General features: G+C 39.1%; 1 protein-coding gene across 1 annotated transcript in view; it reads left to right on the top strand.

The window, feature by feature from the left end:
- The window catches only part of PHF21B (PHD finger protein 21B), a 67260-nt gene that overhangs the window by 36661 nt on the left and 18008 nt on the right, over positions 1 to 12591 (top strand). The window contains exons 3-5 of the mRNA XM_056342080.1: positions 3088 to 3438; positions 5168 to 5290; positions 10512 to 10563. Coding sequence (XP_056198055.1) covers positions 3088 to 3438; positions 5168 to 5290; positions 10512 to 10563 — 526 coding nt within the window. The remainder of the gene's footprint in view (positions 1 to 3087; positions 3439 to 5167; positions 5291 to 10511; positions 10564 to 12591) is intronic.

Here is a 12591-nt window from a genome sequence, read left to right as displayed (position 1 = left end):
TGTAGCACTTCAGTTTTTAACGTGAAACTCTGCCAAAGGTCTTTCACTTGGCTGTTTATTAAGTGCTTACTTTCGGTGTTAGTACTCAAGGAGGGAAGGTTCATCGGTGTTAGAGCACAAGGGGCTTCCATGCCTGCTCTCTGCTTTGGATTCATGCCTGCAAGCTGTAGAAATAAACATTATTTTAACTTTAACTTATTTTTAGCTTTAAATCAGGAGTACCTGAAACTTTTTCTATAGTCAACCCTTTTTATTATTCTGGAATTGCAAATAAACAGGCCCTCAGAGCGTTGGCTGGACTTGCCAGGGGGTTTGCAGAGGCTGAAGGCTCTGAGGACAGCTATACCTCCCTTGTATCACACGGTGGCAGAAAACGCCCGGCTTATGTTCTGCTGTTGTACCGCTTTGGTAAGGCATATCAGATAGTTCAGTATGCAACGCTTGGGGAGAATATGTTACTTTGGAAAATTAAGTCTGTTTAATTGTCTGTGCAGGAAGAGCTTATTTTATAGCAAAGTAATATGCATTCACCCCCAACTTGCAGAATGTGTATTAAGGGCTACATCTGACAGTCAATATATATATGTAGCAGGGTAGAAAAGATAATTATATAGCTGGAATATATATAGGCATTTAGTTTAATTAGGCTTTTGATTAAATATAGAAGTGCAATTAAGAGTGACAGATACAGTAGATCCTGGTAGACTACATGACAGGTTTTGGCTAGAAGAACTTCTGAGCTGATTTTTTTGTCAGACTTGATTTTTTCTAAAGATCGCAGTGACTGTTCTATTGAATCTTTGATCTGAACTGCTCCTTCCTCTCTCTCTCTCTCTCTCTCTTTCTCTGTATATGTGTGCTTATCTGTGTTTGCAGTACTTCTGTTGGTAACAGCTGTTATATCAATTTAAAAGAAAATTATTTGGTTTTAAGGAAAGATGGTAAAATTTAGATCTTAGCCAAACAGCTGAGATTTAAATTTGGACTTTTTAGCCATGGTAATATGTTTTAACTGTATTTTGCCAAGCTTCTCAGACTTTCTTTTCTAAATATGATACTATTTGTGTGCACGTGTCTCTGAGCACATGAGCATGAGCAATTTGTTAAAGTCTGACATATGAGAGACTTATGTAAGGTATAACATAAGAGGGAAAGGGTATTACTATGAAAATGTAAAAGTAGATATTACAAGATCTGCTTGTATAACTGACTTTGATACAAGAGTTAGTTGAACAAGTTGCTTGAAGTATCATGTGTTCTATGGCGCTGAGCTGTTGTTTAATTTAGAAGCCTTAGTTTTGCAGAATGCCTGGGCCAAGGCAGGTTTAAAGCAATCCTCTGTGCAGTACTTTTGAAAATAAGACCACTAGCTAATTACGGATATGAAGCTAATTATAGACCCCTCTCTTAAACACCTTGGCCAGGGTATTTGTTTGGTATCTTAACTACATGAATCAATAATCACATAAAGTGATTGGATAGAGGAGAAAGAGCAAAAACCCCATCAGTTACTGTCAGCATATCTTGAATACAGTTAGTCACGGTTTAGCATAGTTTCGCATCATTTCCCAGTGGGTCTGTGGGGCCTTCCAGTATTACCCCAAAGTTGTGAGCCAAATACAGTGGCTCTCTGGCTTTGTCACAAGTGTGCTGCAGGACCTCAGGCAAATCCTTCTCTTTGCTCTTGTCTCTCTTTCTTCCTTCACCTTCCCTCTGCCTCGGTTGCTGACAGTTAGACACTCCTGAGCAGGACTGTGCCTCTAATACACATTTGCACTGCTTGTAGGTGTTAGGATTCTTTCAGCAGTTGGGGTCTGAGTTACCAAAACACGAAGAACTCACGATATGTGTTTTGCTGTGCTTAATATTCCCTGCGGGGACAAACGGGTACAGCTCCTCCTTGATACGGTACAGGATGATGGCCAGCCTTGGAGATGATTTTCTGCACATCAGTAAATCCCCGCATTTTCATTAAATTGCTTAGGCTGAAGATTGAAGTCAGCATCATTGGAAGGGCTCCTGTAGACTACAGTGTGGTGACACAGGCAGCTGCGTCCCATGTCTGTCTGTTACAACTTGTCATTTTGTTTCACAGTATGGAAGGTGTGAGAAGTGACAGGACTAAATAAGCACAGAGGGAAACGACTGTTTTATCTGGCCGTGTTAACGAATAAGCTGGAAGTGAAGTTAACTTCAGGAGAGGCAGTTTAAATTATTTATTTTCAGTCCTGGAACTGTACTTAACATGTTTTTAAGGCAGAGCCGTGTTGACAGGGTGACGTTAATTACCCTACTGGAAACCCATCGCATTAGCTGAAAACAATAGTGCACATCTATCATTCATGGCTCTGGGTAAAGCCACAGCCTTTGGAAATCTTGGCAAACAGTTTCCCCCCTCCATCCGTGGAAGTTCCTTCTGCATCCACCCATGGCTATAAACTGGTTCTTTACTTACAGCAACGAAATGTGAAGTTCGCTGGCTGTGGGTTTCTTTTCTTCCCCTCTCCTGTTTTTTGTTTGCTGAGCTGAGTGAGTGCATGATTGATCTCCTCTCCATTAGACATGGCACATCTTAAAAATGTGAGGATCTTCATTCACTGATCCACCAGTATATATGCCTATGCTTACTGTTCCTGTAAATGCGTTCCCACAATTCCCTTAACAGTTCAGTTCCCACTCCTTAATTCATAGCAAGAGTGTTGTGTCCTTCTGAATGGGAAATTATTGTGTCTGGGGTTTCTGTTCTTTGCTATGGCTTTGGCTTAAACATCCCTGCTGAGAAATGGATGTGACTTGAGTAGCTTTTGTATGGATGTGTGCTTATAAAAGAGGGGAATTGACTTTTTCCTCTTTTCTTGTTCAGCAATGAGTTAAGGACTCCAAAATGACCCAGCTGAGGAGCGCTGGGAATATATCTACAAGTAAATGTATGGCTGGTTACTTTGGGTTGCTGTATTATGTTTGCCTAGATGCTTCTCTTCCATGGTTAATACAATTAAGAGATTGTACCGGAGGAGTGCATGTATGCAGTGTTTGTTCACGGTGGTGTAAGGCTGTGCCTAATAACATCTAACTCTCTGTTTGTAGGTTAGGCCAAAGACCCTGATTCCAGACAGCCTCCCTATCTCCCCGTGCAGAGATCAGCCTTCCAAGCAGCCTCCTACCTTCCAGAAGGCAACTGTAGTCAGCATCAAAAACCCCAGCCCTGCCCTCCCAACCGCCAACAACACCGTCAGCCATGTACAGACGCCCAACAGCCAGTCACAAAGTGTCACCGAACCTACAGCTATTTCATCACCTCTGAGCAGTGCAGGTGTGGCGTACGCCATCATTTCCACCTCCCCCAACAATGCAACTCCTATCAGCACCAGCGCGACTGTCTCTGTGGTCAACGATAGCATCAAAGTGCAACCACTCCTCATTAGTGCCGACAGCAAGGTAGGTTCTGGTTTTCATGCCATTTCTGGTTCTTTTGGTTATCAAACACAGGGATTACATTGCAGGTGCAAGCAGAATATTCCCCTGGGAGTGCACAGCCCTGTGCAGAGTGGTGTCAGTCATTCTTTTTGGTGAAAGTAATGGCAAAATTCTTAAGGGGACACATGGATGCTATTAGACATCTATCTGTGTACAAGCATACGTTTAGTAGAAACAAAATGCATCATTATGTAGCTTGACATTAATGGGACCATATGATCTTCCATTATGTTAAACCAATACTCACAAATAATATCCCTGACTTCTGTGCAGGCTCAAATTTCCTACGGACTTCCTCTTCAATTACATTGGTACTAGTCATATTGACTGACCCTGGGGGAGTGTATCAAATAACCAGGCACTCTCTTCTACACTGCCAGGGGAAGACCTGGAAATGAAATGAGAGAGCTCAGGGTTTCAGAACAGATCAGCAGATGAATCGGTAGGAAAAAATCAAGTTATGAATTGCTTGTTTCCTCTTTGTACTGCTTTTCAGCTTTTAAATCAAGAACTTCATCACTCTTACACCAGAAACAGATCCAATAAAGGCTACCAACGTACCCAGCAGACATTCGCTGTAATTTGCTACTGGGATCCTGCTGCTTTGGGTCTTGTTGGCAGCACAGGTTCTCATAGAGTTCTAAAAATAATACAGGATGTAGGATGGCTTTTGAGGTAAATAAAAGCAGGCATCTCTTCCCACTTCTCTGGCATAATTCGGCTTTCTCTTACTTAAACTGGCTGCCAGTTAAGAAAACTGTTGCTTTTATGCTTTTCTAGAGTGACTGAGTTGAGATAAAGTATCTAACAATTAAATAACATTGAAAGTTAGCAATGAAATAGATGGAAAAGGCCTGGAGTTCAAATCAAATAACCTTCATCAAGTTGAGTCCTCCATAGTCCTTCATGAATCTTTGATTATGGGTGTAGTCACATGTGTAGTTCTGTGGTCCTTCATTCCTTTTAATTTGATAGCTTCTGAGATAATGTTATCTGCACTGTGTAAATCTTCATATAGTAATTAAAATATGAGCAGCTGGATATACTAACATATATGCATGTATAAGAGATCTGTGTATTAATTCCTATAGATTCTAAACCAGAATTAGTGTTATTTTAAAACAGATGTAGTTTGTTTATGCAAAACTAGACATCCACTGCTCATAACACATAAATGCTGAGGACAGAACTCTGATCGCAGTTACATGAGTAGTACTAAGGAGTATGTTCCTTCGCATCCATGTGTACTTACTCTGAAATAACACTGGGATGACTGAGATCACACTGTTGATTTGAATGTGTAGTAATCCCATCTACTCTACCTGTATGAAAAATAAAATCAAAGGAAACACCTTAAAATCACTGACAACCTGAGTGTTAAAGCTAGGGTGCTGAATCAGCTTCAGGAGTCCTCAAAATAGAAAGTGTCCTAATTTTCAGAGGCACTGATCAAGTGTCTCCCTTAGGCTGCAGTAGGTTTATAATGCACCAATAAAAATTATTTTTTAGAAACTTAAGCGTGGATTTAAAAGCCTGTCCTCAGTACCCCAGACTTTATATTTTTTACTTTTACGTTTGTTTTCTGTAGGGGTATCGAGTAACCCTTCGAAGAAGAATCAAATGTTTCAGGCAGAAAAGTCCAGTTCCAAATACTGAATTCTCTTTCTGTTATTTGTACATTGTCTTTTAGGTTATCATTATTCAGCCTCAAGTCCAAACCCAGACAGAAAGTAAAGTGGAGACAAAGAAACCTCCTGAAGAGTCAGCTCAGGGACCCCCTGCTACCAAAAAGAAAAAGGAGGAAAATCCAGAGGTGATCCATTTTATTTTTCTTTTCTTTTCTTTTTTTTTTTAAATAAGTGAGCTACAGTATGGTTAAGTTATGGGGGCCAATACTGAACATTTTTCTGTGCATACTGCATTTGTGCTTTTAGTTCTGCCAGCTGTTCATCTCTCTACCCAATCACTGTAATCAGGCTGATGTCCCTGCCAGTGAGGTGCCCTGGGAAATATGGTTTGCATCACTCAAACCTTCCAGTGTCACAAAATGTAATTGTAGGTCTCATAAAAATCTAGGCCCCTTGCATGGGTATAGCTGTATTTCTTGTGAAAGGTGTGTACAAGCATAAGATGTTTTCTTTTATGTTATCAAGTATGTAACATTTGGTTTACAGGCTGGGTATGAGGTTGAATTAACATTTCTTTTGTAAGATGAGCTTTTACATCGTCTTTGTAATGAGTCTTGTAAATTTTAGATTGTATTTAACAGTACACTTTCTTGCATTTGCTGTGTACTTGTCTTCCCACTTGTATACAGATTCTTTCTAGTCTGAAATACATCAAAATCCTTCAGACTGAGTAAGAGAGTTGAAAACAGGTTATAAGATGAAATCTCTTTCATGAACTGTATTTGTGGTATAAACCAAAAATATAAGTCTGAAGTCCTTGTAGAAATGGGGTCTCTCTTTAACAGGCATTTTGGGTTTTGAATAGATGTATTCACATTAGATTGTGTGTACTTTTGAGGCTATTTGAGAAGTTATACAAACTGAATCCACTTCTATTATGGAAATGCTCAGCTCATGTGAAATCTTAACCTTACTAGTCTAATAAATGTCTAGCATGAAAACATCCTTGGAGCTGTAGGTTTAAGAGGATTATTACAATATAAATTTATAATGTTACTTGAGGCATGTGGGTGGTCATTTATTTTACCATTTTAAGAGGTTCGTATAGTTAAAACAGTGTTAAGGATAAATAGTGGCTTTTAGCCTAGAATATCACAGCTTTATGCAGAAGCTGTGCAGAACTATGCTTAGGAAACCTCCCAAGTTTAAAATCTGATCCTGATATGAATCTTCATTGCAACTGAATGATGGGACTGTAGGGTCCTGTTTTGTTTAAGGAGGTATTTCCCAAAGGTTATTTGTTGTATAGCACCTTATGGGCAGAAAGGCCAGTAGATCCTGCTTAAAAACAGAACGCTAGAAAAAAGCATCCATTTTTCTTTGCTTGTAACTTATCCCCACAGGAAGAATATTGAGCAAAAATCTTCTAGAGAGATGCGGGAAGAGACCATGGGACTGGGCACACTTTTTGGTATAGCATTCATAAATTTAAGGAGCTTTTCATTAAATTGCTAACTAGAATATCCTGACTACATTTTTGTAAACAAGAACATTGTAACTACTGTGTAAACGTGAGGTCTCAGCAAGCATAATTTTCTGGGTAGGAAGCTGAAGTTATGCCCCTAAGTGTGATGGTTCTTTTCTTTTAATAGATTTGCTTCATGGCCGTAAATAGGTAGGTCTAGAGTTAATTTCTTTTGTTCTTTGGAAGTAAACTTTAGTTGATTAACATGTATTTATGCAATTAGTGTAATTAGAACTAACAGCGTAATTAGTGTAAATACATGTAATGACATAAATAGAACATGTAATTACAAAATGAAATGGTTTTGTAAAAATCTTTGTTTTGCATCATGAAAAGACATACTGCACATTTCTAAAAGCACTCATTGCTTTTAAACAGTTGATCAAATTTAAGGCAGAGAGTAGCAAAGATACCATGATACGTTAAAAAAGAAAATAAGCGCTCTAGGCACTTCACACCTTTGTCTTCAAAGCACAAAACTGAGGCAGGAGCTCCTATATGGCTCTACATAAATGTTAGCCATGACAGACTGGGCTTTAACAAATTAAATTGAAAATTTAAAACAAATAAACCAGAATTCACCAGACTTACCAGTAGCCAGGAATCCCATATGTAGTTACTGAGCGTACCTGAACGAACAGAAAAGACTGAGGGTAATAACTGTCTTTTGTTCCTGTCTTGGTCATTCTGCTGAGAAGCCGTGAACCTGGACACAGCCCCCGCAATACGTACGCCTGTTGCAGAAGCCAAAGATTTCTCCTTTCCCAAGGACATCATCATTAGGCTAAAGCAAACCTCCTTGCGTCTGCAGTGTTGCAGCCGGGAAGCCTGGATGGCCAGCTGTGGAGTGGCTTCCCCAGAGGCAGAATGGAGGGTCTTGACCACCCAGGGTGTCCCAGGTCCAGTGGTCAGAGCCCTCTCCTAGGGTATGAGCTGTAAGGCTTCGGCCCCCCAGGGCTGAGGAGGGTCTGGAGGAGCAGGCTGCTGGCTCCCTGCCCTCAGCGGGGCTCTGCTGGGGATGGGGTCCCACAACTGCCCGCCTGGTGGTCCACCTTCTCCTGGCAGAATGGCTGCTGCAAAGAAATGAAGGTATTATACAAGGGAGCTGCTCCTCCAGGGAGCAAATGCCTAGGGTGTGTGTGGGTTTTTTTCTTAAAAGGACCCGAGTTCGGCACAGAAAGAAACAGAATTCTTTCAGAAAATTTTCAGGTTTTAAAATTTTTATGTTAGCTAAATGCTTATATTTCTAGCAACATTTTCCGGGACACTAGCAGTTTTTTATTTAAAAGAAAAATTACTGCCATATGTGCTGGCTATTTAGTTAACAGTGTTTTCAATCCCACCTAAGAAGGACAAGAGAGACACATTGCAATTGTGAACTAAATGCTAGTGTTAGGCTTGAACTGAAAATCTGGAGGAGCTGAAGCCTTGGTTTTGTGGATTCCTGGCACAGAAGAGAAACAATACACTCTGTGGTGCTTGAAAGGAGAGCATTGCCACGGAAGTCGTATTTTGAGTTGAATCCAATGAGCTACATAAGTGTGAAATAGCAGAAACCCATAAAAACAAATATGCTGTTAATATAATGCGCTTGTTACAAAGAATACGGCTTCTACTGGGATTTTTTTAAAAGGAACCATCTTTCAAATATCTATAAAAACTAACCCTTCCTGTGTTTAACAGTGAGATAATTATCAAGTCCATTTATGACGGCTCTTCATATGTTAAGCAAGTATGCTGTCATTACATTTAATTAGATATGTATTCAAATAATTTTAGCATGAAGAAAGAAAATTGTTTAGCAAGCATTCCAGTACTCAAAAAATTTTATTTTAGATGTCTGCAAATGTATGCTCCCCCCACAGTTTAATCTTCGGATAATACAGGCATTCTGTGCTCCATTGGGAAAATACAATTGCACGTTAACTGTTCCAGCTTTCTGATTCTATACCTAAATGTTGTTATTACTTCTGCTCAGAGCGCTGAGATGTATCCTGCCGCAAAGTTATTTTTTGGTGGGGGTGAGATGAAGCTTGTAATTCTATTCGGTTGACTAATTTTCTTCTCAGATCTGCACAGTGGATCTCGGATCAAATATTCATCTTTTCCCTTCAGGTGTGGAGCCCCCACTGTGTCTAGCTGGTGTTTTAGACATGTAAGGAGTGAACATTATTGAAATCAAGGTCTGACATGCAAATGAATACACGTGCTTGTCATTACCTCAGTTATGGAAGGCAGAAATATAGCATAAATAGATCTCAGTTGTCAGTGATGAGATTCTACATCACCATTTTTTAATCTATGGGGAGAGTTACACACTAGGAGACTGTGGAAAGAAGGCATTCATCTTATGAGGTTGTTAGTTCACCTGATTGACAAAGATATTTTCAGGTATACAAGAGGGGTGTAGATGTCCACTCCTGACCCTCAGATTTTGAAGAACCCACCCCATAGCTAGATCTTTTCATCTACGAAATGAGGATGTGCTTGCTTTCACAATTTCTCTGGGCGAAAGTCAGAATTGCAAAGGAAATGGTAGTTCTGGTGACTTAATAGTTGATTTTATCCTGAACTGAAATGAAAAGTTGAATCATCAGGCTTTTCACAAAACAAGAAGGTTAAACTAATTTTAACTTGGAAGTGTTTAAATGTGTTCTCCTGGCACTTCTTTGGTGGAAACAGAATGTGTTGACCTTCTACCACTTCAACATTGTATTTCAGTTTGACCTAAATCTGCACATTTTGTTTTGAGTATGATAATTGTTTCCTATGGTCTTTAGATGCTTTGTCGGGGTTGGATTTGGGGCTTTGCTTGTTTGCATTTCCTAATAGCTTGGGTTTCATAATTAGATTTTCTCTCCTGTGGAATTGCACCTCATGAAAATGCTGCTTGGTTAACATGATCCAGCAAGATTGTTGAGCACAGCAGAAAGAGGAAGAGATCCCTAAGATCCCACAGTGCCACAGATGTGACTGAAAACCAAGGAGTTATGTTCAGTTTGGGCTTGGAACAGCACAGCAGAACTCCAGTTTTCCATCAAAAAGATGGAATAAAATCTTCAGCAGAATTCTTTCTGCAAGGAGAAATTTCCCAATGAAAAATCACTGACAGAAAGTTCAGAATCTGCTTTAGTACTTGCCCTGTTACTGCATTGGCATGTTTTAAAGATCTGTTAGTATGAAGGTGTGTTTTGTGCATATATACTGTACAAGAGTTCTGAAAAATATTTTAGATTAGATTCCTCACTGCAAAAAGGTCACCAGTGTCAGTGGGAGACGTTTGTTCACTCCCCATTGATGGAAAGTATTCGATTGGTATACCTCTTCATAATTCATACACATGCTATTCTTTTTATAACTTGGGAAGAGAAATCTCTGAAAGTTTTTTTGGGGAGAGGGGCTTTCAATATGCTTCAGATGTCTTGTGTAGTGTTTTAATGTTCAGTGGAAGTGTATCATATCTTGTTTTACTTCACACAGCTTGCTTACATCCAATAAAAGCAGTGCCATATCCAGATAGTAATAATAATACACAATTACTTCTCTAAAGAGTGGAGTAGCAAAGCAGCTAGCAATATGAAATTGAATTGATTAACTGAATTTTGATCATGCTTTGTATAAAATCAGTAGTCATACAGATTGGCTTCGTAAGTCTCTGAACTGCAACAGTTCATCTAGTTACACAAGTACGACGTGACTGACCAGGCATATCTGAAGCAAATCTTCAATTAAAGCTCTTCAAATTACTATGCATTCAAATAAGATAGATTTCTAAAAGACCTTTACTGTGTTTATTACATCAATGCCGGATTGATTTATTTACTTACTTCTGCCATGATTGTTGTAGTAGAAAATCTAACCCTTGTTTATTTTTCCCTTAGAAAATTGCCTTCATGGTAGCATTAGGACTGGTTACAACAGAACATTTGGAAGGTAAGATGGCAGATATTGTTTTACAGTTCAGTTTTTGAGTGGAATCTTTTCTCTGATCTGGTTGAAGTATCAGCAAGGTTCAAAGATGTTTACCCAGATCTCTTTCTCTCTCCTCTTTCTGTATGTGAGATGGACTTACATTTTTTGAGTTAATTGTCTGTCGTCTCTAGAGTTCCACAGAATAATGTGTAAAATAGTGGTGAAAAGTTGGCATTTGTTTTGTAAGACTTTAAACAAGTTGGAAAACTACCTCTCTCAAAGACTTCCTTCTCTCCATTTCCCTCCATTTAACCAAAAAATAAATAAACTTTCAGTCTCATCCTGCTTTCGTGCGAGAGCTGCTAGCATGCCTTCCTAAGCTTCCAAATATGAGTTCAAACAGATATTGCACATAAACCAAATACAGCGTCGCACAGTGTGCAGTTTACATTTCCAGCCTTCCAGAAATACCTTGCAGGAGTTAGCAGATTTGTACCTTTCTTTGCTGCAGCTTTGTCTTTCTGAAAATGTAGATGAGAGGAGGAAAAAGAGTTTACTCAGCACATTTTCCAGTGGTTTGAGATCAGTTGGGGGTTTCTGGGCAGAATGGGTTAGTTCCCATGGACAGAGAAGATAAAGCTGGTTTTAAGTAAAAGTCTACAGCTTGGTGTGTTTTAGTTCCATACTCAGCTCATCCAAGTTGGGGTGGTTCCACTGGTATAAGGAGAAAAAGTTGGTCTCTTGGTCAGCTGGCAATGATTCTCAACCACAAAAAACATTATCAGTTGACATTTACCACCCATCCCATGGGCTGTTGTTAGCAAAATACCTAGGAATTTCCAGTGCACTGCGTTTAAGTTTTATGTGCTTTAGAGTTCGGCACATGCTTAGATACCTTGCTGACTCAAGAGGGATCTACCGTTTTACACCTTGATTTCTTTTTACTGAGATTCTGTTCCTTGGTTTTAAAAGAAGTTATGAATTAGGGAGAGAACTAACTGTACCTAACTGTAAGGTCTGCTCAATACTTGCAGCAGGTTTTCTCTGGGTCTTGTTGCCTTTTTTCAGTGTTTTTCCTCCTTAAATCTGCATTTTAGAAAACCATGTAATGTCCCAGTGACTGAGAATTTGAAAGCCGTTTAAAGAAACTTTAAGCCATCGGCCTTTTTAATCCCTTAATGGTAATGGATTGAAATGGAAATTAAAAAGCTTCAGCAATTTTGGGAGGAGATTTACAATCCAAAAAGTGCAAATGATGACTGGTTCTTGTTTTCTTTGTCTCAAGAAAATAGGACAACACTTGAAATTATGCTGAAGTGAAAATTATGCTTACAACAGAGAGAACTTAATTTTAAATAATTCTTTACCCTTTGATTTTATTGGAACTAATAAATTGTTTGTGAGGAATTAATGCTTATGTTCAAAATGCCAAGTACTGCTTTGCTCTGTTTGTTCTACAGTAAGTGCAGAGACGCACATTTTGAACCTAACTGCTACGATGCTAATCCTGCAGAATCAATTCTTTCAGACAAATTCACTTTTTATATTCCTACTAGCATTAACTAAATGGCTCCCACCAAGAGCTATTTACCATGGAAAGGGTATTTCTTCATGAGTATTGGTGATTACAACTGTCAAAAATACCCTTATAGCTTTCACATGCTAAAGGTTATTATTTTAGTGCTATGTCATATTTACGGTTATCAGCCATTGCTATTTATCAGGAAGCAGTGGTCATTACACAGTTCAGTTTATTTTAGTACTTCTAATGCATTTCTCAGTTTCACGTTTTTTGGAATTAAACTATATCAAGATTGGGTCATTAAAAGCTTATTCACTCAGTATCATTAATTCACAGTGTTACTGCTTTTCTTCATTTTATTCATTAATTTTGTGGTGAAGGGCTATGATCCACTTCTATATGGATTTCTCTATCAGCCTAGAAGTCTTTCCACCTGATGTCCAGAGGAGCATCTTTCCCCTTTAGTGGGAAAAGAGCTCTGTTCTGCAGAGTCCCAGTATTAGGCATCTTTTGAGGCTTTTACCAGT

Source organism: Falco biarmicus, chromosome 5 (assembly GCF_023638135.1).
Source record: "Falco biarmicus isolate bFalBia1 chromosome 5, bFalBia1.pri, whole genome shotgun sequence".
Lineage (NCBI taxonomy): Eukaryota > Metazoa > Chordata > Aves > Falconiformes > Falconidae > Falco > Falco biarmicus.
The sequence above is the reverse complement of the archived record's forward strand: the minus strand, read 5'-3'. Positions and strand labels throughout refer to the sequence as shown.